General features: G+C 58.8%; 1 protein-coding gene across 3 annotated transcripts; it reads right to left on the reverse strand.

Moving 5' to 3' along the window:
- Positions 1 to 2777: 2777 nt before the first annotated feature.
- PARP10 (poly(ADP-ribose) polymerase family member 10) lies at positions 2778 to 25994 on the reverse strand. 3 transcript variants are annotated; one of them, XM_073329794.1, is made up of 11 exons: positions 25916 to 25994; positions 24514 to 24680; positions 24005 to 24250; positions 13355 to 13588; positions 11986 to 12839; positions 11314 to 11526; positions 10834 to 10963; positions 9275 to 10282; positions 4763 to 4908; positions 3944 to 4118; positions 2778 to 3568 (listed from the first exon to the last, which is right to left on the reverse strand). In XM_073329794.1, exons 2-11 carry the CDS (start codon positions 24677 to 24679, stop codon positions 3258 to 3260), a joined length of 3483 nt encoding a protein of 1160 aa, XP_073185895.1. In that variant the 5' UTR covers position 24680; positions 25916 to 25994; the 3' UTR covers positions 2778 to 3257. The 3 variants fall into 3 exon arrangements, with proteins under 3 accessions (XP_073185895.1, XP_073185896.1, XP_073185894.1); XM_073329795.1 differs by lacking the exon at positions 25916 to 25994 and adding an exon at positions 25766 to 25832 and having other exon boundaries at positions 10834 to 10960; XM_073329793.1 differs by lacking the exon at positions 25916 to 25994 and adding an exon at positions 25766 to 25832.
- Between the last annotated feature and the right edge of the window lie 963 nt (positions 25995 to 26957).

A 26957-nucleotide genomic window follows, 5' to 3' on the forward strand; every position in this document is an offset into this window, starting at 1 on the left:
CTCTCACAAATCTTGGGAGACAGGCCAGTCCTTGCCTACAGACAGCCCCGCAACCTGAAGCAAATACTCACCAACAACCACATACCACATAACAGAACCACTAACCCAGGAACCTATCCTTGCAACAAAGCCCGTTGCCAATTGTGCCCACATATCTATTCAGGGGACACCAACAAAGGGCCTAATCACATCAGCCACACTATCAGAGGCTCGTTCACCTGCACATCCACCAATGTGATAGATGCCATCATGTGCCAGCAATGCCCCTCTGCCATGTACATTGGTCAAACTGGACAGTCTCTACGTAAAAGAATAAATGGACACAAATCAGACGTCAAGAATTATAACATTCATAAACCAGTCGGAGAACACTTCAATCTCTCTGGTCACGTGATTACAGACATGAAAGTTGCTATATTACAAAAGAAAAACTTCAAATCCAGACTCCAGCGAGAAACTGTTGAATTGGAATTCATTTGCAAATTGGATACAATTAACTTAGGCTTGAATAGAGACTGGGAGTGGCTAAGTCATTATGCAAGGTAACCTATTTTCCCTTCTTTTTTCCTACCGCCCCCCCACCCCCCAGATGTTCTTGTTAAACCCTGGATTTGTGCTGGAAATGGCCCAACTTGATTATCATACACATTGTAAGGAGAGTGATCACTTTAGATAAGCTATTACCAGCAGGAGAGTGGGGTGGGAGGAGGTATTTTTTTCTTTGTGTGTATATAAAAAGATCTTCTACACTTTCCACAGTATGCATCCGATGAAGTGAGCTGTAGCTCACGAAAGCTTATGCTCAAATAAATTAGTTAGTCTTTAAGGTGCCACAAGTCCTCCTTCCCCCCACTTTGTAGTCAATGGCCCTGTTGAGTGAATGAGGTGTGACTGAGGAAGGCAGGCACCTCCAGGCAGCTGCAACCCTTGGAGAGGTGATGGGAGCCAGACCAAGGACAATCACACTTGTCAAGTGGGCTGACTCGAGCAGAGCAGATATACTGACGGCCGGCCGTGGGGGTTAGAAGCCAGCACCCTCCTTTGGGAACACCCTCTTTGCAGCATTGGGACAACCCCCAGCCCAGAGAAAAGCAGCACAAAGGACCAATGGACACAGGCCCAGATTTTGTATCTGATATAGATTTGCATGAGAGGGAAGCGGCTATAGATTGAGGTGTCTCGCAGCGGACCCCGGGTCTCGTCTTGTCAACATCGGAGCACTGATCCGGATTGGCAGAAGCATGGTCCCACCCCTCCCCCATCTAACTCACCTGGCCAGTGAAGTTAAGGGGAGCAACTCGTTGGTAACACCAGTGAGACGGAGCGCGTTTCTGGTGCGTGCGATATAGATTGTATGCATATGACAGTGCTGATTATTTCATGCAGTACTAATAACTGCAGTGTTTTGCCTTATGCCCCCTGAAAAGATCCTGCACAGCACTTTAGGTACAACACAGTAACAAAATGTAAAACTCTGAGAAGGGATGCCCCCCTCCAGCCACCGACTCACCGCTCGCCTCCTCAGCCCCCCGCCCCCCAGCCACCGGCATCTTCACCACCCTGCCCACCCGCCGGCCGTTGGCTTGCCCCACCCCGCCGCTTGCCTACACCCCCCGCGGACCGCACAGTGAGCCCAGGGGGGCTGCATGCGGCCCTGGTCTTGGCCTTCGCAACATCCTTTGACCGTGCATTGTGTGAAGAAATACTTCCTTTGGTTTCTTTTAAACCTGCTGCCTGTTAATTTCATTTGGTGACCCCTAGTTCTTGTGGTATGAGAAGGAGTAAAGAACACTTCCTGATTCACTTTCTCCGCACCACTCATGATTTTATAGACCTCTATCATATCCCCCCTCAGTCGTCTCTTTTCCAAAAGGAAAAGTCCCAGTCTAATTAATCTCTCCTCAGACGGAAGCTGTTCCAGACCCCAAATCATTGTTGTCCTTTTCCAATTCCAATATATCTTTTTTGAGATGGGGTGACCACATCTGCACTAGGGATGTAAATATTGGTCTAAAAAGTTAACCGGTTAAACAAATAAAATTATATCATTTAACCAAAGTGACTCCAGCAGGCCAGGGCCAGAGGCCTGGCTGGCCACCAGGGTTAACATCCAGTTAACGGTAAGACTAAGGCTTACTAGTTAACCATTTAACCTTTTACATCCCTAATCTGCATGCAGTAGTCACGGTATGTGGGCATACCATGGATTTTATATAAAAGCAATATGTTCTCTGTTTTATCATCTATCCCTTTCTTAACGATTCCCAACTTTCTGTTCACTTTCTTGACTGTCGCTGCCCATTGAGTGAATGTTTTCAGAGAACTCTCCACACTGACTCCAAGATCTCTTTCTTGAGTGGGAACAGCTAATTTAGACCCCATCATTGTACATGTAGAGGTAGGATTATATGTTTTCCCATGTGCATTACTTGGCATTTATCACCATTGAATTTCATCTGCCATTTGGTTGCCTAGTCACCCAGTTTTGTGAGCTTCCCTTGTAACTCTTCAGTCTGCTTAGGACTTAACTAGTGTGAGTAATTGTGTCTTCTGCAAATTTTGGCACCTATTTACCCCTTTTTCCAGATCAGTTACGAGCGGTCAGCCATGGCACTGCCCCCGCACAGCCTCACCCCCCGTGCGACTCCAGGCAGTGGTAGCAGTAGGCTCTTATCCCCAAGCAGGGGAGCCACACAGCACACAGAGCCGGCCTTACAGTTGCTCCAAGGAGGGACCCCCCCCAGCCGCCTAGAGCCCAGGGACGCAGAGGGAGAGGCTCAGGTTGCCGTCTTTATTCCATGTCTGGGTTCCAGTGCTCTCCATGACTTGTGAGGTTCACGCTCCTGGTCCCGCCCCCCGACAGAGCCGTGGCACCAGCCCTTGGGCGCCATACGGCGGGCAATGTCCGAGAGCTGGGAATGGGATGCCCCTTAGCTCCAGTTTGAGGGGGCCCTGCCATGCAACGGAGCCTGGGGACCCAGAGCAGCCCAGCTCCCTGGTGGACTGCCAAGGCCATGCAGCTCCAGAGTTGCTCACGGGGCAGAGGATGATCCCTGGCCTCTCCACAGGGCACAGCTCGGCCATGGAGCCCAGTACCAGGCCCCTTCTCCACTCCCAGCCAGGCTGGTACAGGGAAGGCCCAGGGCAGGGGAGCCGCAGGTACAGAGCAGCGGAGAGGGGCATGAAGGCAGGGTGCGAGCTGGAGCAGGGTAACCCCCGCAGAGGGCTGGGACCCAGCCCGGCCTGCGCCCAGCGGCTCAGTGGGGCGCCGGAGGCTTGGAGAGCTGGCAGGTGATGAGGTACTGCGGATAGGCCTGCGTGTCATTGAAGATGACGAAGATGGCCGGCTTCTTGGGGTTGTCGACCACGCTGTCATAGCGCAGCGGGGCCTCGGCTGCCTCCTTGAGGGGTGGTGCCCGCATGTCCTGGCTGCCCGCCGTGTAGTCCCCAGTCAGGGTCATGGCCACGAAGACGTACTTGTTGCCGTCGGCGCTGCGTGGAGAGTACTGCTCCTGCACCGACAACACGGCATTCACCGCGAAGTACACCCCGTGCCCATAGAGCGTGGCTGCAGAGCAGGGAGGCAGAGGGTTAGCACAGCAGGCTCCGGGCTGCAGCACCCACAGAAGAGCCTGGATAGGGGGCCAGCTGCCACCCGCAGCAGGACAAGCCGGCCCTGGGAGCCAGGACTCCTGGGTTCTGACCCCAGCTCTGGGAGGGGAGTGGGGTCTAGTGGTTAGAGCGGGGGGGCTGGGAGCCAGGACTCCTGGGTTCTATGCCCCACTCTGGGAGAAGTGTCCAGGGCTGGAGCAGGGACGGACTCTGCCAGGCAGAGCCGATTCCAGAAACATCAGTTCCCTCTTGGACACGGAAGGTCTTGGAGCCCCCGAGTTCCACACGCGCCTGGCCCCTCCCTGTGCTGCTCCCGCCCCTGCCTGCTCACCGTTCTTGCCGCAGAAGCTGCGGTTGAAGCCGTGCTGGCAGATCTCCCGGCTGGCTTCCTCCGTGGTGCCGTGGAAGAGGAGGCGCTCCACGGCCTCGTGGCCGCACGCCTTCTCCATGCAGGCCTTCTTCAGCTGGTACTGCTTGTACAGCAGCGGGTGGATCAGCTTCTCCACCTGCCGCAGGGACACGGGTCAGCCAGGCCCAGCCAGACCAGGCCCCTTTGCCGCGGGGAGGGACAGGCGTCCCTACTGGGGCAGCTCCTGAGGAGTCTGGGTGGGGGGGTGGTACCAGCTCACGCCCAGGCTCAGGCAGGCCCTGCCCCAGACTCCCAGAGCAGTGGTGAGACTGGGGAACACCCCTTCTGGCAGCCTAGAACAGCCAGGGAGTGCTGGGATACCAGGCTGCTTCACTGGTGCAGCCAGCAGGGGGCGCACACAGGCCCACAGGGAGCAGGGTCCCAGGCATGGCCCATCCTTTCGGAATGAGACTGCACCAGCATCAAGTGGCAGGGAGTCCCACAGGGTAACTGTGCTTGGCTGAGAGGGTCCATCTTAGTTGGTCTGGAACTGTCCATGCCACAGCCTGCCTGGGGCCTGTGCGAGACGGGCGAACCCCAGCACCCACCCACCTGTCTGGTGACCAGTGGGGACGAGGCTGCAGCAGTGTCCCATCAATACGCGGAATAAATGTTCTCCCACCCACTCCTTGTGCTGCACGCTGGGACATGGGCAAACGAAATCCGACAGCCAGCCCCCAGCGCAGCCGTGGCCTTGGGGCGGGCAGAGCAATCGGCCCGTCTGCGCTGCCCCCCGGATACCTTCACAATGCGAATCTTGTTGTGGAAGTCCTCCAGCGTGTCGTAGAACCGACGCACAGTGTCGCGGAACTCCTCCGAGCCCTGGCCCAGCGGCACCAGCTTCACCGCCTCGTCCAGGTCCAGGGCGGGGCCCTTCTCTTCCGTGGCTGTGGGGGTGGGAGGGGACAGGACATCACTCAGCAGGTGGATACCAGACCCACCCCCCTGCACTGCATCGGGTCAGCGCCCCGCACGCTGCAGCACAGCGCCCCCTAGCCTCACGCTGGGGCACTGGGATCAGCACTGACTGAGGGGAGAGCGCCCCCCACTGAGCACCTGCACCCCGCAGCACAGCGCCCCCTAGCCTCACGCTGGGGTAACAGGGCCAGCACGGACGGAGAGGGGAGAGCTCCCCACGTCGACCCCCACCCCACTGCCTGCAGCACAGCGCCCCCTAGCGATGCATTGGGGTCACCCACAGAGTGCAGAAGGGACCATTACAATCTAGCCCAGGGTTCTCGGCCTTTGCAGGGTGGCCGCCCCTTCATCAAAGGGCCACCCCCCTCTTTACCTTTACAAGAAGAAAACAGTCTCTGAGCCACCAAATAAACTCCAGAGACTTCTGCACGCATGAGGCCAGCGAGGCTGACAGAGCCGACATGGCCCCAAAGGCTCAGGGTGCGCAGAGGGGCTGCTCCACAACTGAGGAGAAGGGCTTCCAGTTCCGCAGTGAGGGGAGGAGGCTGGGACAGACCTGTGAGATCTCCATGCCTGACTTTAGTGCAGGAGGAGGAAACTCAGCTCACGGAGGTGCGAGTACGGGGACGAGAACAGAGCCCCCGCTGACTGGAGCAGCAGCAGGCAGGCGTTCCCGTGAGTGAAAGGGCCCTACTTAATCTGCCTCGGAAACTGGGCGAGGACCAAGGGACACAGCTGAGATGCTTGTACACGAATGCAAGGAGGCTGGGCAATACAACGGAGGCTCTGGAACCACGGATGCAGGCGATCACACTGGGAATTACAGAACCACGGTGGGATCGCGCTCAGGGGTGGACCTGGGCTGTTTCGGAGAGAAGAAAGAAAGGCCGATGGAGTAGCATTGCACAGCAACGGAGCTGTAAAGGAAGACGAAATGGCAGTGTGGACAAAACTGAGGCTGTTTGGGTCCAAATCACTTTGGGAGAAGGGGGATTGTGGGGTTCCGTGGGGGACAGTGTTAGAGATCTGCTATAGACCCCCAGGATCAGCCCTTGGTATGGACAGAGATCTCGTTAATATCATTAGAGAGAAACACTCTTGGGAATTGTCTCACAAGGAAGGACTAACTTCACAGATATAAACTGGAGGATAAATGCTAGTAACACAAACAAACCAACCAACCAGCAGGAAGTATTTTGTCACACAACACACAGTCAACCTGTGGCACTCTCTGCCAGGAGATGTGGCGAAGGCCAAAATATAATTGGATTCAAAAAAGAACTAGATAGGTTCCTGGACAATTGAGCATCCTGGCTAATAGCCATTGATGGACCTGAGATACAACCCCTTGCTCTGGGTGTCCCGAAACCTCTGACAAATTGGGACTGGATGACAGTGGATGGCTCACTCAACAATTGTTCTGTTCATTCCCCCTGAAGCATCTCGCACTGGCCTCTGCCAGGGACCGGACCCTGGGCTAGATGGACCATGGGTCTGATCCAGTCTGGCCGTTCTTATGTTCTTAACACTGGTAGGTCCCACTTACTCCTGGATGTGATAGATAACAGATTTCTACATCAAATAGTCACTGAACCAACAAGAGGTGATGCAATTTTGCACTCCATTTTGGTAAGTAGCAAGGGCATTACAGAAGAGCTGGTCACAGAAAATGAACCTCAGATCGAGTGGTCATGTGCTGAAGATCTTTCCATTTAATTTAAACTGAATCAAAACCAGGCCGTCAACTCTGGTTTTCGATTTCCGAAAGACAGCCTATGGGAAACGAAGGGAGTTTATTAGCGAAGTCGGCTGAACTGAAGAGCCCAAGGAAATAAATGAAGAGACAGCTTGGAATTTCTTCCAATCACTCTACAAAATCATCTGCAACTGGCATTCCCAGTAATGGGAAGAAGCTTGTAGGGAAGGGCTCCAGGCCCACCTCACACAGTTGTTGGGAGTCAGCAAAGAGTCCCTGGGGAGTGAAAAAGGGGGTCAATCAGCAAGGAAAGGTACATTGTGGGGGTTGGGAAGAGCAGGGATAAAGAGAGGACTGCTGGAAGTGAAGCTGAATTAGCTCTTGCCAAGGACATTCACACACAATAAGAGGGTTTTTTAGTCCCCTCAATAATAAAGGAATAAGGAAGGATGAGGCTGGGCCACCTGCGGTGGGGCTGGGAAGGAGATTAAAGACACTCTAGGCACGAACATCATGGCTGGGTTTTCAATCCGGACAACAACAGGGACCATGCGCATGAGGCTGGATGGCGGCACAAAAGGAAACTCCGACCGCTGTGGTGGAAGAAAATTTTGCAGGGTTTAAATGTGCTCAGCTCCGGGGCACTGGGTCATGGCTGTCCCAGAGGACCGAGAGAACCGGCACAGGAGGCTGCGAGTCCGGGAGCAAGGTGTGGTAAGAAATCCAGCTAGTGGGGATGGGACCATGTGCCTGGAGAACGGCTGATGTCGTGCAGGTATTTAAGAAAGGGACACAAAGCGACCCGGGCAAACACAGACCCGTTAGTCTGCCCTTGGGAGCACACAAGGCTTTAGAATCAACGGGGGAGGAAAGCAGAATGAAATTCCTGCAGGTCCGTGGGAAAGAGGCCGTAATGCAGCTGGGCTTACCAAGGCAGCCCAGGCCGGACTCAGCTGTTCCCCTCGGAACAACTCCGTTCTTTGCTCAGGGAAGGAATACGGCAGACCCGATACACTGGGATTTCAGGGCAGCCTTTGGCACAGGAAAGCGAGTTACATTCGGGAAGCTGGGGCTCAGTGGCAGCCCGGTACGGTGGGGAGGACCTGGCCGAAGGCTTGTGCTGCAAGATGAACTATCGCCCCGCAGGGAGGTGACCTGGGGAGCGTCTCCAGGATCGGCCTGGGGCCCAGTCTCCTTCAGCAGCAGGAGCGTGCGAATGAAATGGGCCGATGGGAAGCCGGGAGGCCTGGTCAATCTGGGGGGCAGAGGGAGATCGGAAGTTTCCAGGAAGATCCGGAGCGACCGGAATAGGATGAAATTCAATAGTACAAAGCGCAAAGGCAGGCATTTAGGGTCTAATGATAAAAATGTCTTCTCCAGGCCGGGGGCCTGTCAGCTGGCAGTGACAGAGGAGAGACCTGGGCTGGGGGCTGAGCACAGGATGGCTACGAGCCACCAGCGTGATGGGCTGTGAAACAGGGAAAAGTAGGCCAGGGATGTAGCAGGCAAGGACTTTCTAGACAAGAGACAGAGCAACAGTGTTACTGCCATGGAGCGAGGCCCGGAGGAGACGCGGGTTGGACACTGCACTGTTCTGGACCCCAAGCTCAGGAATGGTGCGCTCCAGCTGGACCAGGTGCAGAGAGGAGCTATGTGGATTAGCAGAGGCATGGAGGGCCAGTCTGATGGGAGCAGACGTTGGCTTGTCTGGCCAGGCTGAAGCAGGGAGCGGATTGCTCTGTATAAATACATCAGGGAAAAGCTAAGCAGGGCAAAGAGCTGATGAAGCTAAAGGACAACGTTGGCACAAGAACAAATGGGAAGAAACGGGCCAGGAACAAATTCCGGCCGGAAATCAGAAGGTTTCTGAGCATTCGAGGGGGGAGATTGTGGGGCAAACAGCTGGAGAATGTAACCGATGGGACCAGACGAGACAAGGGGTGGTTGTGCTGGTAGGGGGAAGGGCTCACTCCAGTTTGTCTCATGTTCCTCAGGGGGTCTGGTTCCCTCCCCCCGATACTCTGGGTTGTATCAGCTCTGTCCTCCGAAGGTCAGGGGTGGCCCCAGCTAGAGCTGGGACATTGGCTGGGCCGGGCCAGGGCTGCGAGCAGCCTGCAGGCGCTTGGCTGGCTGGTTCTCACTCACATGCCCAGGGGCTGACTGACGGCTTGTGTGGGGCTGGGAGGGAATTTCCCCAGCTCAGACTGGCAGGGACCTGGGGTGGGGGGGGGGAGAGGGATCGCCTTCCCCTGCAGTGAGTGGGTCCCTTGCCAGAATTACCTGGGGGTCTCTCACCTCGTCCTTCCCCTGCCACCGTGGGGCCTTGGGCACTGGTGCCCCTCGGCGTTTGCTACCCATGGCCCAGCCCACAGGGGGCCCAGCCGGCGTGAGAGTCTCTGCTCTCATTCCGGGCGCTGGGCTAGCATGCAGGGGGTAGGGGTGGGATGCGAGAAGGGGAGCTCAGACTGGACAACCTGCCTGGAACCCTGACTCCACCCCATGGGACCCACCAGCTGCCAAGGCCTGGCTGGTCTGACTGCCTGCACGACAGGCCGGAGAACTACCCGGGGCGGGCCCCGCGGGACAGTGCCGAGCCCCCCATGGCCGGAGGCTGCAGCAGCGGGGCTGGGAGCACGCACCTGTGGGGCGGCCGTTCTCCGGGGCCGGAGGCTCGGTGCGCGAGATGGCCAGGGTGCGGGCACTGCCGATGTCGTACTCCTCCATGCGCTCAAAGTCGATGGCGAAGGGCCTGCCGTCAAAGAGCACCTCCAGCCGCGTCCGGCGCTGGCGCCAGGCCTGCTCCAGCAGGGCGCTGGCCTCTGAGGAGTAGGGGGTGGCGACGCCGGGGGGCTCCCAGCGCACCCAGCGCGCGGCCGGCTCCCCGAGCGGGCGCCGGGCCTGCAGCAGGCGGGGGAGGAGCCGGGTGAGGTGGCGGGCGGCGTGGGCCGTGTAGTCGGCAAAGCCGTGCACGGTGGCCACGGCGTCCTGCAGGGAGATGTGCACGGCATGCTGGCGCTGCAGCTGGGCCAGGGGCCCGCGGCAGCGCGAGGGCAGGGCCCGCAGGCCCTCGCTCACCACCGTCTCCTGGCCCCGCTGCGCCCGCAGAGCCTGCTCCAGCTGCCCCGGCAGCGCGCTCACGTCCCGCTCGTAGGCCGAGTAGATGGTGAGCCGAGCCGAGCCGGCCACGCACAGCGCCTCCTCCAGGGACTCCTGCAGGGCGGCCTGCAGGCCGCGGTCAGGCGGGGGCTCCGCCGAGGCCTGGTGCCGCTCCCGCTCGTAGGAGCGCAGGGACAGCTCCGTGGCGCGCTGCAGCTCATCCTCCTCCCAGCGCTGGCTGTCCATGGACTGCTGGATGGCCAGCAGCAGCTGCGCCTCCTCCTCCACGCTGCCCTCCGACTGGACGGCGGCCTCGGGGCCGCAGCCCGCCGCCTCCTCCTCCTCGCCGCCGTCTGCCAGACCCCTCCGCTCCCCGCCACGCCCCGCCTCCTCCCGCCCCTCAGCAGCGCCAGGCTCCCCCACGGTGTACAGATCCTCCTCGGGGCTGCTCGCCGCCGAGCCCGGGGCCTCCCCGGCAGTAGGGGCGGCCAGCTGAGGAGCCTCCGCCGCTTCTCCGGGCTCCAGGGCGGCCAGCAGGCCCTTGATCTCCTCTGTGGGGCAACAGCAGGTCAGACAGGCAGCGCCCAGGCCTCGGGGCAGCCCAGGTGCTGGGGGAGGGGAGGCCTAGCCTCTGCCCCGGACCCACTCTGCACAGCCGAGCAAGGGGAAGATTTGCCAGGGTGGACGGGTCGGGGAGTCCGAACGACAACTCCTCCCGCCGCGGCCGGTGCCCAGGGCTCAGCCATGCTGCCGGCAGGGGGGCCAGAGCCGGGTTCCACACTGCGGGGCGGGCCCTGGGGCCGGCTGCCTGGCCCAGAGAGGCGGCGACAAGCTGCCAGCCACCACAACGGTGCCGGGGCTCACACGGCAAGCGCAGGCGAATGGTGCTGCCACCCTGGCCCTGAGAGCGCCCCCAAGGGGGGCGGGGGCTGCAGGATGGGACCCCTGACCACTGCTAACCCACCCCAGCCGCACAGAGCCAGGAAGGTCTGCCCTTTACCCAGGGCTCCAGCAGGGGGAGGGCTGCTCGCCTGCCCACGCGCTGGGTTCCAGCCCGAGCCCTCCCCCAGGCACGGGTCCGAGTCCACGGGAGTGGGCCTACCTAGGTTGGTGGTGCCCCAGTCAGTGGTGGTGCCGTCGGGCGGCTCCAGCCGTGTGAGCAGCTGGGCGGTGGGCAGGGAGTCTCGGCGGCAGCTCAGAGGAACGGGCTCCTCGGGCAGCTCCAGGTCCTGCTGAGACAGGCAGGCAGGGCAGACGTCAGTGCTGCAGACACCAGCCAGGGACCCGGCTCCCTGCCAGCACCCAACCGCCAACGGCCTCTGCCCAGACCAGCCCCCCGCCCCAGCTCTCTACCCGCCCTCATCCGGCTGCCCCTGCCTGCAGGCTCCCCGAGACCTGCACCACCCCCACGGCTGCACGCCCCTCTCCAGACCCACTGCCCAGCTCACCCACCTGCCGGTGGCTGCCCGCCCTGTCCCAGTGGGCCCGCACTGAGCCTGGCAGGCAGGGGGGAGGAGCAAGGCCCCGGCTGTGCTCATTCTGGGTCCCAGCCGGAGCCCCGCCCCAGGAGCCATGGCCGTACCTGTGTATACGGGGGGCTCCAGTGGACCTGCTCCAGCCCAATCACGCACTGGAAGCGGCTCTCCAGCTCCCGGAGGATGCTCTGGCCCCGCTCGTCCAGCAGGAAGCGAGCGATGCCGGGGTGCCGCAGGGTCACCGGCTGGGAGCTGATGGTGCCCAGCAGGCTCTGCAGGAACTCTGCCGCTGCCCGGCACGCGCCCGCCTCCCCGCTCAGCTGCAAGAAAAGAGATGGCGTGAGGCACTGGTAGACTCTGCACCCGGGGGTGCTGGGAGGGGTGCAGCACCATCCCTACTCCGCGCCCGCAGGGCGTGGGAGGGGGACAACACGTGCAGCGTCAGCTCCCCCCCGGGGGGTGTTGGGGGTGGGGGGGACGACATGCAGTGCCAGCTCCCCTGTGGGGTGTTGGGGGGGAACATGCCAAGGGTCACGGTGAGTGAAGCTGGCTGCAACCTCCACCCCTTTCAATCCAGCTTGGTGCGGACTACAGCTCCCAGAATGCAGTGCTGGCGTGACCCACGAGACCTGCCCTCCCCCCAGGCTGCATGGCCCTAAACGAGCCGCCGGGGGCCATGGGGCAACGGCCCGCAGGCTGCCCAGAAACAGCCGTGGGGGCCCGGGGCCATCCCGCCCCGCCGCCCATGGCCGGCACTGCCGGGGCGGCCGGCCGCTCACCCTGAAGCCGGCGACGTCGGTGCCCTCCAGCGGCAGGAGCGTGACCTCGGCGATGCCGGCCAGCAGCTCCTGGTAGCGCAGCTGCAGGTAGCGTAGCATCCCCGGCTCCATGGGCACCAGGCTCTCGCCCAGCGCGGCGTCCTGCAGGAAGCCCTGCAGCTTCTCCCTGTTCTCCTGCTCCAGGCCGCGCAGCGTCAGGGCCTGCAGGAGCTCGCCGCCCGGGGCCAGGCGCACGGAGCAGCAGCGCAGCGAGGCCAGGAGCTGCTCCCAGCGGGGCGAGGCCAGGGCAGGCAGGTGCTGTGCCGACACGGCCAGGCAGAAGGGGCTCAGGGCCGCGCTCAGCGAGGCGGCGGCCTGGCGGGCGGCCGCAGGGCTCAGCGCCGTGACGCTCAGCGCGCTCCCGCTGGGCGCGCAGCAGGCCGGCAAGCCCTGGCTGCCCAGCAGCTGCTCCACCTCGTCCCGCACGTCGCCGCGCTGCAGGAAGCAGAGGGTCTGGGCCGGGAGCGGCAGGAGCTCCTGGCCCATCCCCTGCAGGGTGCCCAGGAGCCGCTCCTGCAGCTGCTGCCGCCGGGCTTCGTCCCCGCCCGAGATCCAGGCCCCGCTCTCCTCCAGCCGCAGCTTCAGCTCCGGGAAGACAGCCTGCAGCTCCGGCAGGGCCCCGCTGGACTCCAGCAGCTGCCACTTCGCGGCGTCCTCAAGGCTCACGCAGATGGCCGGGGGCCCGTCCTCCCCTGGAGGGGCCTCGGCTCCCTCCTCCGGGGGGCGGTCGGGGGGCTCCAGGAAGTCGTAGTAGGGGCAGAGGTCCAGGTCGCTCTCCTGAAGCCTGTGGGGCTTCTCCAGCACCCGCTGCACAGCTGCAGGGCAGCAAAACGGGCACGTGGGGTTGAGAGCTGCCTGGGAAGACGGACACACCCAGACCGCCCCGGGAGGACACACCCAGACTGCCCCAACAACCTCAGCCAGACCCGGCTCCGGACCCTGCCCCTGCCCCGGAGGGGGGCTCCGGACCCTGCCCCTGCGGGGGGCTCCAGACCCTGCCCCTGCCCCGGAGGGGGGCTCCGGACCCTGCCCCTGCCCCGGAGGGGGGCTCCGGACCCTGCCCCTGCCCCGGAGGGGGGCTCCGGACCCTGCCCCTGCCCCGGAGGGGGGCTCCGGACCCGCAGCAGCAATCTCCTGCCTCTCTGCCTGCAGCACTGAAGGGTCTGTGTGAGCTGGGCCAGGAGCCAGTGCCAGGCTGGAGGCACCCGCCCACATTCACAGCAGACGCCCCCCTCCACGGCCCGACTGGACCAGCCTCCAGGAGCCCTCCAGCCCCGGAGCCCCAGCGGACAGCTGAGCGCGGATCCCGCCCTGCCCCAGCCCCACGCACCTGCCCGGTCCTGGAAGGAGACGACGGCCGCCCTGCCCCCTGCCAGCACCCTCACGGCCTGCACGCTGCCCCCGCCGCTCCGCTTGTTCTCAAAGTAGAGCTCCAGCAGATCCCCGCTCAGCCCGGTGCCCCGGCTCCACACCAGCACGCTGTCTGTCTGCTGCACCCACTCCACGGCCAGCGGCGCCCCGTCCAGCAGCCGCCGGCGCACGCGTTCCTCCACGGCCAGGAGCTCTGCCAACACAAAGAGCCTGCCACCGCCAGCCCAGCCCAGCCCAGGGCAGAGGGGAAGAGATCCCCCCACCGCCGGCCCAGGGCAGAGGGGAAGAGATCCTCCCAGCCCAGCCCGGCCCGGCCCAGGGCAGAGGGGAAGAGATCCTCCCAGCCCAGCCCAGCCCAGGGCAGAGGGGAAGAGATCCCCACCCCTGCCCCACAGCCCTGCCCAGGGCAGAGCGAAAGAGACACCCCCACCCAGCACCACATCACAGAACTGGCAAGGGCAGAGCGGGGAGAGAGCCCCCTCAGGGCTCCTGGGGGCATCTGCTGGAGGGAGGGCCTGCGGGGCCAGGCTCCAGGTCACCCCACTTACTTTCTGAGATCAAGAACGCCTGGTCACGATGGCTAAGCTTGGCCATGAGCAGAGCTCAGAGATGCTGCAAGCTCCCACTTCTGCCACCTGCTTCCCAGACACTGCGAGCACCAGGCACTCCCGAGCCAGGAGGGACCAAGCCACCCAGCGCCTGGAGAGGGCAGACTCCAGCCAGCAGCAGGTGCCCATCCCGGGCTTCCCCAGAGCGATCGAAGGAGCAGGGGAGCACAGTGACAGAGACTAGCCCTCTCCCTAGCTCGGTCAGGTGATGGCCAGACACGCAGGAGCCAACAGTGCTGGGAAGGGGTCGCTCCCGTCACCTCTTTAGTTTCTAAGCCATTTGCCTGGGGTGGGTGAACCGAGGACAGGCAGAGAGGGTCAGAGCCAAGGTCCAGCTCGCCTGGGCTCCTGCCTCTGAAGCGGCAGCCCCAGGTGCCGCAGAAGAAGGTGCGAGAACGCCGCAGGTGCAGATGGGAGACAAGCTGCCCCCCTAGTTAGGAATCAGCCTGCAGGCTAGCAGGCAGTGATGGGCTTAAACCCCAGGGCCAGACGCTGAACCTCCCCTCCAGCCTGAACTGTCCCAAGTGGGGATCCTGCTTGTCCATGGACTTGGCTCGCTAGGTTGCGCCACCACCCTGCTCGCCCCCAGTTTGTAGAGCTGGCTGGAAACCCGAATCCTCTTCCTCGGGAACTCCCACAACCGGCAAAAAAGTTAGAACAGCCCAAAGCTGGAGCTTTCCGTGGAGCAGGAACGCCCCAGTTTGCTTCGGAACAAGTCAAAAGGACATTTCCACTGGAGTTTTCAACATGTTTCGGAGTCTCTCTGCACTGCCTGCAATACCAGAGAGCCCTGGCTCTGGGCAGGCCAGTGGCCGGCCGCCCCACAGCGAGGAAGCCCGAGCTTCTGAGGAGAGGGGGAGCCGCAGAGCTGGGAACCAGTTTCCAACAGAAAATGATTTTGTGGAAAGTGAATTTTAACAATGGAAAGTCATTGACTGAGAACTCCTGACCAGATCCAATAAAACGTATGAAACACCTAGGAACCTAAACGTAAGAACGGCCAGACTGGGTCAGACCAAAGGTCTCTCTAGCCCAGTATCTGTCTGCCAACAGTGGCCAATGCCCAGTGCCCCAGAAGGAATGAACAGAACAGGGAATCATCAAGTCATCCATCCTGTCGCCCATTCTCGGCTTCTGGCAGACAGAGGTTAGAGACACCAGCCCTGCCCGTCCCGGCTAACAGCTAAGGCCCTACCAGATTCACAGCCATGAAACACGCATCACATACTCTGAAATCTGGTCTCCCCGTGAAATGTGGTCTTTTTTGTACTTTTACCCTGTACTATACAGATTTCATGGGGGAGACCAGTGTTTCTCCAACTGGGAGTCCAAACCCAAGAGAGAGTCTGGTAGGGGGTCCACAAGGTTATCATGGGGGGGGGGGTTGCGATATCGCCGTCCTTATTTCTGCGCTCCCTTCAGCGCTGGGCGGCCTGAGAGCAGCGGCTGCTGGCCGGGCACCCATCTCTGAAGGCAGCACCCTGCCAGCAGCAGCAGCAGCAAAGTCAGGGTGGCAGCACCAAACCAGGCCACCCTCCCTTCTGCGCTGCTGCCTTCAGAGGTGGGCTTCCAGCCAGCAGCTGCCGCTTTCCCACTGCCCAGCTCCGAAGGAAGAGCCACCATCAGCAGCAGCGCTGAAGTAAACGTGGCAATATCACGACCTCCTTACAATAACCTTGTGATCCCTCCACGAGCCCCTTTTGGGTCAGGACCCCTACAGTTACAACACCGTGAAATTTCAGATTTAAATAGCTGGAATCATGAAGTTTACTATTTTAAAAATTCTATGACAGCAAAATTGACCAAAATAGCCATCGATGGACCTATCCTCCATGAACTTTAGTTCTTTTTTGAATCCTGTTATAGTCTTGGCCTTCACAACATCCTCCGGCAAGGAGTTCCACAGGTTGACAGTGCGTTGTGTGAAAAAAATACTTCCTTTTGTTTTAAACCTGCTGCCTGTTAATTTCATTGGGTGACGCCTAGTTCGTGTGTTATGAGGAGTAAATAACACTTCCTTATTTATTTTCTCCACACCAATCATGATTCTACAGACCTCTGTCATCTGTTTTCCAAGCTGGAAAATCCCAGTCTTTTTAATCTCTCTGCATATGGAAGCCATTCCATCCCCCTCATCATTTTTGTTGCCCTTGTTTGTACTTTTTCCAGTTACAATATATCTTGTTTGAGATATCTGGTTTGAGATATTCAAGGTGTGGGCATACCATGGATTTATAGAGAATCAATAGGATATTTTCTGTCTTCTTATCTATCCCTTTCTTAATGATTCCCAACACTGTTTGCTTTTTTTGACTGCTGCTGCACACTGAGTGGATGTTTCCAGAGAACTCTCCACAATGACTCAGAGATCTTTCTTGAAGGGTAACAGCTAATTTAGACCCCATCATTTTGTATGTATAGTTGGGATTATATTTTCCAATGTGCACTACTTTGCATTTATCAACACTGAATTTCATCTGCCATTTTGTTGCTCAATCACCCAGTTTTGTGAGATCCCCTTGTAACTCTTCATAGTCTACCTGGGACTTAACTATCTTGAGTAGTTTTGTATCATCTGAAAATTTTTCCACCTCACTGTTTATCCCTTTTTCCAGATCATTTACGAATATGTTGAATAGGACTGGGGCCCAGAACAGGCCCCTTGGGGACACCACTATTTACCTCTCTCCATTCTGAAAACTGACCATTTATTCCTACCCTTTGTTTCCTATCTTTTAACCAGTTACTGATCCATGAGAGTGTAGCAGTAGAATTTTATGTTTGTATTTTGTACGATTTAGAATGAAGGGTAAAGAATAATGAGACCATAATGTAGCATGTATTAAATGATTGATGTATGATTTGACCATATCCGGCCAGCCACCCTTTTTGAACAGCAGAAAGGAATAGCCTGATACACCATTGGTAGAGATGCATCAGCCAAAATTTGTGTGTCTGGACTGATTTCAAGGAAGTAACAGACCTTTGTTGTAGCTTTAGTATTTCTAAATAAGTAAAAGAATGCCATGATTGTTTTCTTTGGCATTGCAACTTGATGTTCCTATTCAAAATGTTCTGTGCAAATCAATTCTGTTTTGTGCGTGAATGAGGAATGTGTGTTACGAGGTAAGTGTGATGGCCATTGCTGAACCAGATATTTTAGGGAGCACCGGAGACAGACACGAGGGCGCCAGGAGGCTGGAACACGCCCCTATTGAAATGTCAGAGGAGGGCAGATTGACGACTCTAAAGATGAGATAGGCACTTATCAATAAAAAGAAAAAGGAGGACTTGTGGCACCTTAGAGACTAACAAATTTATTTGAGCATAAGCTTTCGTGAACTACAGCTCACTTCCTCTGATGCATTCAGTGGAAAATAAGGTGGGGAGATTTATATACACGGAGAACATGAAACAATGGGTGTTACCATACACACTGTAACCAGAGTGATCAGATAAGGTGAGCTATTGGGGGGCAGGGGAGGGAACCTTTTGTAGTGATAATCAAGGCGGGCCATTTCAGCAGTTGACAAGAACATGTCAGGAACAATGCGGGTTGGGGGAGGAATAAACATGGGGAAACAGTTTCACTTTGTGTAATGACCCATCCACTCCCAGTCTTTATTCAAGCCTAAGTTAATTGTATCCAGTTTGCAAATTAATTCCAATTCAGCAGTCTCTCGTTGGAGTCTGTTTTTCGAGTGACCAAAGAGATTGAAGTGTTCTCCGACTAGTTTTTGAATGTTATAATTCTTGATGTCTGATTTGTGTCCGTTTATTCTTTTACGTAGAGACTGTCCAGTTTGACCAATGTACATGGCAGAGGGGCATTGCTGGCACATGATGGCATCTATCACATTGATGGATGTGCAGGTGAACGAGCCTCTGATAGTGTGGCTGATGTGATTAGGTCCTATGATGGTGTCCCCTGAATAGATATGTGGGCACAGTTGGCAACAGGCTTTGTTGCAAGGATAGGTTCCTGGGTTAGTGGTTCTGGTGTGTGGTTGCTGGTGAGTATTTGCTTCAGGTTGGGTGGCTGTCTGTAAGCAAGGACTGGCCTGTCTGCCAAGATCTGTGAGAGTGATGGGTCGTCCTTCAGGATAGGTTGTAGATCCTTGATGATGCGTTGGAGAGGTTTTAGTTGGGGGCTGAAGGTGATGGCTAGTGGCGTTCTGTTATTTTCTTTGTTGGGCCTGTCCTGTGGTAGGTAACTTCTGGCTCTGTCAATCTGTTTCTTCACTTCAGCAGGTGGGTATTATAGTTGTAAGAATACTTGATAGAGATCTTGTAGGTGTTTGTCTCTGTCTGAGGGGTGGGAGCAAATGCGGTTGTATTGTAGAGCTTGGCTGTAGATGATGGATCGTGTGGTGTGGTCTGGGTGAAAGCTGGAGGCATGTAGGTAGGAATAGAGGTCAGTAGGTTTCCGGTATAGGGTGGTGTTTATGTGACCATCGTTTATTAGCACCGTAGTGTCCAGGAAGTGGATCTCTTGTGTGGACTGGACCAGGCTGAGGTTGATGGTGGGATGGAAATTGTTGAAATCATGGTGGAATTCCTCAAGGGCTTCTTTTCCATGGGTCCAGATGATGAAGATGTCATCAATGTAGCGCAAGTAGAATAGGGGCGTTAGGGGACGAGAGCTGAGGAAGCGTTGTTCTAAGTCAGCCATAAAAACGTTGGCATACTGTGGGGCCCTGCGGGTACCCATAGCAGTGCCGCTGATCTGAAGGTATACATTGTCCCCAAATGTGAAATAGTTATGGGTGAGGACAAAGTCACAAAGTTCAGCCACCAGGTTTGCCGTGATATTATCGGGGAGACTGTTCCTCATAGAATCATAGAATATCAGGGTTGGAAGGTGTCACGGAGTCCCTGGGCGATGCTCTGGAACTGCTCCCCATGAAGCCAGTCAGGACTCTGGGGTAGTCGCCTTTCTGGGAGCAGCCTGTCTTCAGGACACACAGCTCACACAGCTTCCACCTTCCTGGGTCTGACCTCGGAGCATTCAGCATCCTCTGCCCCTCCGTGCGCTTCCCCCCAGTGATTCCACTCAGGTGGGGCTCCTGGGGAAGCCAGAGGGTCCTGCACCCCAACTTCGCAGTCAGACGGGACTCTCAGCCAGCCAGTAAAACAGAAGGTTTATTAGACGACAGGAACATGGTCTAAAACAGAGCTTGCAGGTGCAGAGAACGGGACCCCTCAGCTGGGTCCATTTTGGGGGGCAGTGAGCCAGACGACCACGTCTGCACTTCACTCCATGTCCCAGCCAGCCCCAAACTGAAACTCCCTCCAGCCCCTCCTCCTCTGGGCTTTGTTCCTTTCCCAGGCCAGGTGGTCACCTGATTCCTTTGTTCTCCAACCCTTTAGCTCTCACCTCGCAGGGGGGGAGGGCCCAGGCCATCAGTTGCCAGGAAACAGGGTGTCGGCCATTCTCTGTGTCCAGACTCCTGCACACACCGGCCCTCTAGGGCTCTGCAATGATCATACACCCTTACCCCACCACCTAGATACTTAAGAACTGCCTAGGGGAAACTGAGGCACCCCCACACTATTCAGAGGAAACATTAAGAAGAGTCCCACTTCGTCACATCAGGGACCTCAGGAGGTCATCTAGTCCAACCCCCTGCTCAAAGCAGGACCAATCCCCAATTAAATCATCCCAGCCAGGGCTTTGTCAAGCCTGACCTTAAAAACTTATAGAATCCTGACGGCTTGTAGTCCATCTTTGTGTGGAATGTTGGTGCAGAGGGCTTCTACATCCATAGTGGCCAGGATGGTGTTATCAGGAAGATCACCGATGGATTGTAGTTTCCTCAGGAAGCCAGTGGTGTCTCAAAGATAGCTGGGAGTGCTGGTAGCGTAGGGCCTGAGGAGGGAGTCTACATAGCCAGACAATCCTGCTGTCAGGGTGCCAATGCCTGAGACGATGGGACGTCCAGGATTTCCAGGTTTATGGATCTTGGGTAGCAGATAGAATACCCCAGGTCGGGATCCCAGGGGTGTGTCTGTGGGGATTTGTTCTTCTGCTTTTTCAGGGCGTTTCTTGAGCAAATGCTGTAGTTTCTTTTGGAAACCCTCAGTGGGATCAGAGGGTAATGGCTTGTAGAAAGTGGTATTGGAGAGCTGCCGAGCAGCCTCTTGTTCATATTCCGACCTATTCATGACGACTACAGCACCTCCTTTGTCAGCCTTTTTGATTATGTCGTCAGTTGTTTCTGAGGCTGTGGATGACATTGTGTTCTGTACGGCTGAGGTTAGGGGGCAAGTGATGCTGCTTTTCCACAATTTCAGCCCGTGCACGTCGGCGGAAGCACTCCATGTAGAAGTCCAGTCTTTTTTTCGACCTTCGGGAGGAGTCCACACAGAATCCTTCTTTTTGTAGTAAGAAAAGGAGTACTTGTGGCACCTTAGAGACTAACCATTTTATTTGAGCATAAGCTTTCGTGAGCTACAGCTCACGAAAGCTTATGCTCAAATAAATTGGTTAGTCTCTAAGGTGCCACAAGTACTCCTTTTCTTTTTGGAAATACAGACTAACATGGCTGTTACTCTGAAACCTGTCTTTTTGTAGTGTTGGTAGGAAGGTCTCTGTGGGTTATTATGTTGTTCAGAGGTGTGTGGGAAATATTCCTTGAGTCGGAGACGTCGAAAATAGGATTCCAGGTCACCACAGAACTGTATCATGTTCATGGGGGTGGAGGGGCAGAAGGAGAGGCCCCGAGATCGGAGAGATTCTTCTGCTAGGCTAAGACTGTAGTTGGATAAATTAACAATATTGCTGGGTGGTTTAAGGGAACCACTGTTGTGGCCCCTTGTGGCATGTAGTAGTTTGGATAGTTTTAGTGTCCTTTTTCTTTTGTAGAGAAGCAAAGTGTGTGTTGTAAATGGCTTGTCTAGTTTCACGTCAAGAATTATAACATTCAAAAACCAGTCGGAGAACACTTCAATCTCTTTGGTCACTCGATTACAGACCTAAAAGTGGCAATTCTTCAACAAAAAAACTTCAGAAACTGACTCCAACGAGAGACTGCTGAATTGGAGTTAATTTGCAAACTGGATACAATTAACTTAGGCTTGAATAAAGACTGGGAGTGGATGGGTCATTGCACAAAGTAAAACTATTTCCCCATATTTATTCCCCTCCCTCCCCTGCACTGTTCCTCAGATGTTCTTGTCAACTGCTGGAAATGGCCCACCTTGATTATCACTACAAGAGGTTCCCTTCCCCCCGCCTTCTGCTGGTAATAGCTCACCTTACCTGATCACTCTCATTACAGTGTGTAAGGTAACACCCATTGTTTCATGTTCTCTATGTATATAAATCTCCCCACTGTATTTTCCACTGAATGCATCCAATGAAGTGAGCTGTAGCTCATGAAAGCTCATGCTCAAATAAATTGGTTAGTCTCTAAGGTGCCACAAGTCCTCCTGTTCTTTTTGCGGATACAGACTAACACGGCTGCTACTCTGGCACCTATCAATGGGGACAAGATAGCTGTGATCAAAACCAGCATGGGATAACTCCCTGAGCAACTTGATGAAACAACAAGATAAAGGATGAGAAGGACAATTTAAGAAAAAAAAGCACCGAAAACAAGAATTTTACAGACCTCAGTCATATCTCCCGACGGAGGACAGGTCCATCAATGGCTATTAGCCAGGATGAGCAGGGATGGTGTCCCTAAACTCTGTTTGCCAGAGGTTGGGAGTGGGCGGCAGCGGAGGGATCTCTCGATGATTCCCTGGTCTGTTCATTCCCTCTGGGGCACCTGGCATTGGCCACTGTCGGCAGACAGGAGACTGGGCTAGATCAGGGGTGGCCAACCTGTGGCTCCGGAGCCACATGCGCCTCTTCAGAAATTAATATGCGGCTTCTTGTGTAGGCACCGACTACGGGGCGGGAGCCACAGCCAGCAACTTTCCAATGTGCCGGGGGGGGGGGGGTTGCTCACTGCTCAACCCCTGGCTCTGCCACAGGCCCTGCCCCCACTCCACCCCTTCCCACCGCCTCCCCTGAGCCTGCCATGCCCTCGCTCCTCCCCTCCCCCAGCTTCCTGCACACCACGAAACAGCTGCTTGGGAGATGTGGGGAGGGAGGGAGAGGTGCTGATCAGTGGGGCTGCCGGTGGGTGGGAGGCGCTGGGAGTGGGGGGAGCTGACATATTACTGTGACTCTTTGGCAATGTACATTGGTAAATTCTACCTGTCGCTCAGGCTCAGATTAGCCACCCCTGGGCTAGATGAACCTTTAGTCTGACCCAGTATGGCCATTCTTATGAATTCATTTAGTTTCTCTGCAGTGGCCTTATCCCCCTTGAGTGCTCCTTTAGCATCTCGATTGTCCAGTGGCCCCACTGGCTGTTTAGCAGGCTTCCTGCTTCTAACGTTCTTAAAATTTTTGCTGTTACAGCTAGCCAAAGACTCAAAAAGTTTTTCAAGTTCTTTTTTGGCCCTCCTAATTATATTTTTACACTTCGCTTGCCAGAGTTTATGCTCCTCTCTATTTTTCCCAATAGGATTAAACTTCCGCTTTTTAAAAGGATGCCTTTTGGCCTCTCATGGCTAAACAACAAAGTAACACAGCACTTTTTTGGTTCTTTGTGGTTTTTAATTTGGGGTATAGATTTAAGTTGAGCCTCTGTTATGGTGTCTTTAAAAAGTTTCCAAGCAGCTTGCAGGGATTTCACTTTTGGTGCTGTACCCTTTAATTTCTGTTTAACTAACCTCCTCCTTTCTGGGTAGTCCCCCTTTCTGAAATTAAATGCTACCATGGTGGGCTGCTGCGGTGTTCCCGCTGCCCACTCAGGATGTTACATTTTATTATGTTATGAGCCTTAAGACTCCTGCCATGAACCTTAGGCCATGATCCAAATGGATCGTTTAGCTTCTGTGGGGGCAGATGTCTGGAGTGGAGATCGGACTAGATGACCACAGTGGTCACTTTTGGCCATGGGATTGCTGAATCCCCAGGCTTTGCTTTCTGTCTCCTAGCTAGGTTCCGATTCATGAGCATAGTTCGCCTCTCGCTCCATGACGACTCAGCTTCTCCAGCAGCCTCTTGTGCAGGACCTTGGCTAAGGCCTTTCGAAAGTCCAAATACAAGTATGTCATCATCTGCATTCTCCTTTAGTTGCCTCTTGACTGAAACAGCCGAAGAACTCTAAGAGCCCAGTGAGCTGCTCTTCCCATTCGCAGCACCTGCGCTGGCGAGACCCTGTCACATATTGAACTTCCCGGGGTTCTGTGACTCTAATTTTAAGGTAGGGCTTACTGGTCTCGAACACCCTGAATCTCTCCTAGAGCCTTTTAAAAGAATAAGTACCACACCTCTGGAACAGCAGCTGGTTTGAGTGAGATTATATAATTTTGACAGAAGCTCAGCTACTTCAGACAAACTCTTTCCCAGTTCTTGACTGGACCAGCGGGGCTAGTGGCTTACTGCTCCTTAGAGTCTCAGTTTGCTCCAGCACCCCTCCTGACACCCCGATCTATGAGAGCGCCTGACCTCCGTTACAGGGACGTGTCTACACTACAGCGGCACTGCTCCAGCACAGCCAGGGAATTCTTCCATTGACCTAGCTGGGTGTATGGGGGTAGGTCAGCTAATGACACAGAGGGCAGGAGATTTCCCACAGCCCTGAGCAACGAAGCTAGGTCGATTTCAGTTTTAGGTGCAGACCAGGCAAAGGGGAGAGGAGATCAGGGGCAGAAACCTTCCCAACATGCTCTGCGGTGAGCACTGAGCAAAGAAATCACTGGGCTTTGCTGATGGGTCCCCTGCGGACCCAGCAGGCCCGATTTCTGGCTTCTGACAGACAAGCAAACCATCTGGTTGTTAATCTACATCTTTAGCTGCTCTCCAAACTCCACGATGGCCCCTGGAGCCTCCCCCACACCTGCTGCCTCCTGTAGACCCCAAGAAATGAGGTGTGGCCTCCAGGCAGGCTCCTCCGGCCACTGCCTCCCCCCGTCAGCCCCAGCTGGGGGCCAGCCCCTACCTGAGTCACCGAGCGGCTCTGGCAGCTGCACCAGGGCTTGGTCCCCGGCTGGGCTGCGGTGGATGGTATAGCGCCCACTCTCGCAGTTCAGCACATACTCCACGTAGAGCTCCAGGACGCTGCCGTCGGTTTGGGGGTTCAGGCCCCGGAGAAGAACCTTCCCATAATCCTGTGGGGCCGCTGGGCGAACTGCCAGCCCAATGTCCTGCAGGGTGTGGCTGGGCTTGGCAAGGACCCTCTGTGCATCTGGGAGGGAGAGACAGACACCGTGAGCCCCGCTGCCCTGCACAGCGAGGAGGGGCTGCCCCATCCCACACACCAGCGGCTCCGCTCCTCCAGAGCCCCCCCGGCACTGCCCCGCCAGCTCGGGCCGGGCCAGGCCAGGGAGCTGCCCCCACCCCCAGCTGCGGTGTGGGTGCTCCCAGCCCAGGAGGGGCCCGAGGGAGGGGGGCTAAGCCCCCAGGCCCGCACGCGTGTCCCTGCTCGGTGCCCGTGTGCCCCACACTCACCCTCGGGGCTCTCGAAGGTCAGGACGGCGCGGCTGCCCTGGCGCCTGCAGTCCAGCACGGGGCCGCCCCCCGAGCGGCGCCTGTTCTCGAAATACAGCACCAGCAGCTCCTCCTCCACGTCCGGGGGGACGCCCAGCACCTCCAGCGCCCGCACCGCCTCCGCCATCCTGCACGGGCACCCGCCGCTCAGCCAGGGCAGCGCTGCGCCCAGCGCCCCACCCCCACGGGTGCCAGAGACACGGCCCCCCCCCCGACACCGGGGCAGGGCCCCCCCACGGCCCCCGGCCGGCCCCCCCCCCGACACCGGGGCAGGGCCCCCCCACGGCCCCCGGCCGGCCCCCCCCCGACACCGGGGCAGGGCCCCCCCCCCGGCCCCCGGCCGGCCCCCCCCCGACACCGGGGCAGGGCCCCCCCCCCGACACCGGGGCAGGGCCCCCCCCCCGGCCCCCGGCCGGCCCCCCCCCCCGACACCGGGGCAGGGCCCCCCCCCGGCCCCCGGCCGGCCCCCCCCCCCGACACCGGGGCAGGGCCCCCCCCACGGCCCCCGGCCGGCCCCCCCCCCGACACCGGGGCAGGGCCCCCCCCACGGCCCCCGGCCGGCCCCCCCCCCCGACACCGGGGCAGGGCCCCCCCCACGGCCCCCGGCCGGCCCCCCCCCCGACACCGGGGCAGGGCCCCCCCCCACGGCCCCCGGCCGGCCCCCCCCCCCGACACCGGGGCAGGGCCCCCCCCACGGCCCCCGGCCGGCCCCCCCCCGACACCGGGGCAGGGCCCCCCCCACGGCCCCCGGCCGGCCCCCCCCCCCGACACCGGGGCAGGGCCCCCCCCACGGCCCCCGGCCGGCCCCCCCCCCCGACACCGGGGCAGGGCCCCCCCACGGCCCCCGGCCGGCCCCCCCCCCGACACCGGGGCAGGGCCCCCCCCCCGACACCGGGGCAGGGCCCCCCCCACGGCCCCCGGCCGGCCCCCCCCCCCCGACACCGGGGCAGGGCCCCCCCCACGGCCCCCGGCCGGCCCCCCCCCCGACACCGGGGCAGGGCCCCCCCCACGGCCCCCGGCCGGCCCCCCCCCCGACACCGGGGCAGGGCCCCCCCACGGCCCCCGGCCGGCCCCCCCCCGACACCGGGGCAGGGCCCCCCCACGGCCCCCGGCCGGCCCCCGACACCGGGGCAGGGCCCCCCCCACGGCCCCCCCCGACACTGGGGCAGGGCCCCCCCACGGCCCAGGGCACCGGAGGGCCCCCCAAACTCACCCCCGCCCCACCGCGGCGGACCCCGGCTCGGACCCAGGCAGGCCAGAAACGAAAGTGAAAGTGGGCGGGGGGGGGGACGCCGCGCAGCCCCCGCCCCCGGCCCCGCCCCCAGCCCCGCCCCCTAACTCCTGCCCGCCCCCCCGGCGCTACCTGACCGCGGGGCCGCCACCCCGGCTGCCGCGAAGACGCCAGGACGGGCCGGTCGCACCCAGAGTGCACTGCCGGGGGGCGGGGCTCAGAGCTGGGGGCGGGGCTCAGAGCTGGGGGGCGGGGCTCAGAGCTGGGGGCGGGGCTTCAGTCCGGGGGCGGGGCTCAGAGCTGGGGGCGGGGCTGCAGGCCGGGGGGGCGGGGCTCCGGGGGTCTCAGAGCTGGGGGCGGGGCTGCAGGCCGGGGGGGCGGGGCTCCGGGGGTCTCAGAGCTAGGGGCGGGGCTGCAGGTGGGGGGCGGGGCTCCGGGGGTCTCAGAGCTGGGGGCGGGGCTGCAGGGCAGGGGGCGGGGCTCCGGGAGCTGTGGGGTGGGGGTGTCGCTGACCCTCACTGTGCAGCTCCTTGTTCAGTGTTTCCAGGCAGTCTCTGGTTCCTCACCCCAGCCATGGCGGCTTCGGGTCCCTCATAAAGCTGCTAACTCTTCACACCCTATAGTTTCCCTAGCTCCTTCCCCTGCCCCCCAGCTCTGCAGGCAGCACGGGGTGCAGGGGGGGAAGCTCCACAGGTGGGTATGGAGTTGCTGGGAGGCACAGGGGGTGCTGGGGGTACAGGGATGTGGGGAGCTCTGCAGGTGAGTATGAGGGTACTGGGGGTACAGGGGTACTGGGGTGTACAGGGATGTGGGTGGATATGGGTGTGCTGGGGGTACGGGGCGCTGGGGTCTACAGGGATGTGGGGAGCTTTGCAGGGGGTACAGGGGTGCTGCGGCAGGTGCAGGGACCTGTGGTGATAATTGTTCCTACACGTGGACCCTAACTGGGAGCTCAGCCATGAGCAGTGAGTGAAAGTCGATAAAGTCCCGCGGACCTGGATCAATCGCTGCTGCTGGGGAGAGGGGCGAAAGGGAGCCAGAGCCTGGGCCAGTCCAAACGCACCGGCCTGTCGAGAGCAGCGTGGCTGAGCCGGCCAAGGCTCTCAATCGCATACGGCTGGGAGCCCAGGGTCACAGGGGCACTTAACAGTGCCCGTTCAGGGCATGGAAGTTA

This window comes from Lepidochelys kempii, chromosome 2, assembly GCF_965140265.1.
Source record: "Lepidochelys kempii isolate rLepKem1 chromosome 2, rLepKem1.hap2, whole genome shotgun sequence".
NCBI lineage: Eukaryota > Metazoa > Chordata > Testudines > Cheloniidae > Lepidochelys > Lepidochelys kempii.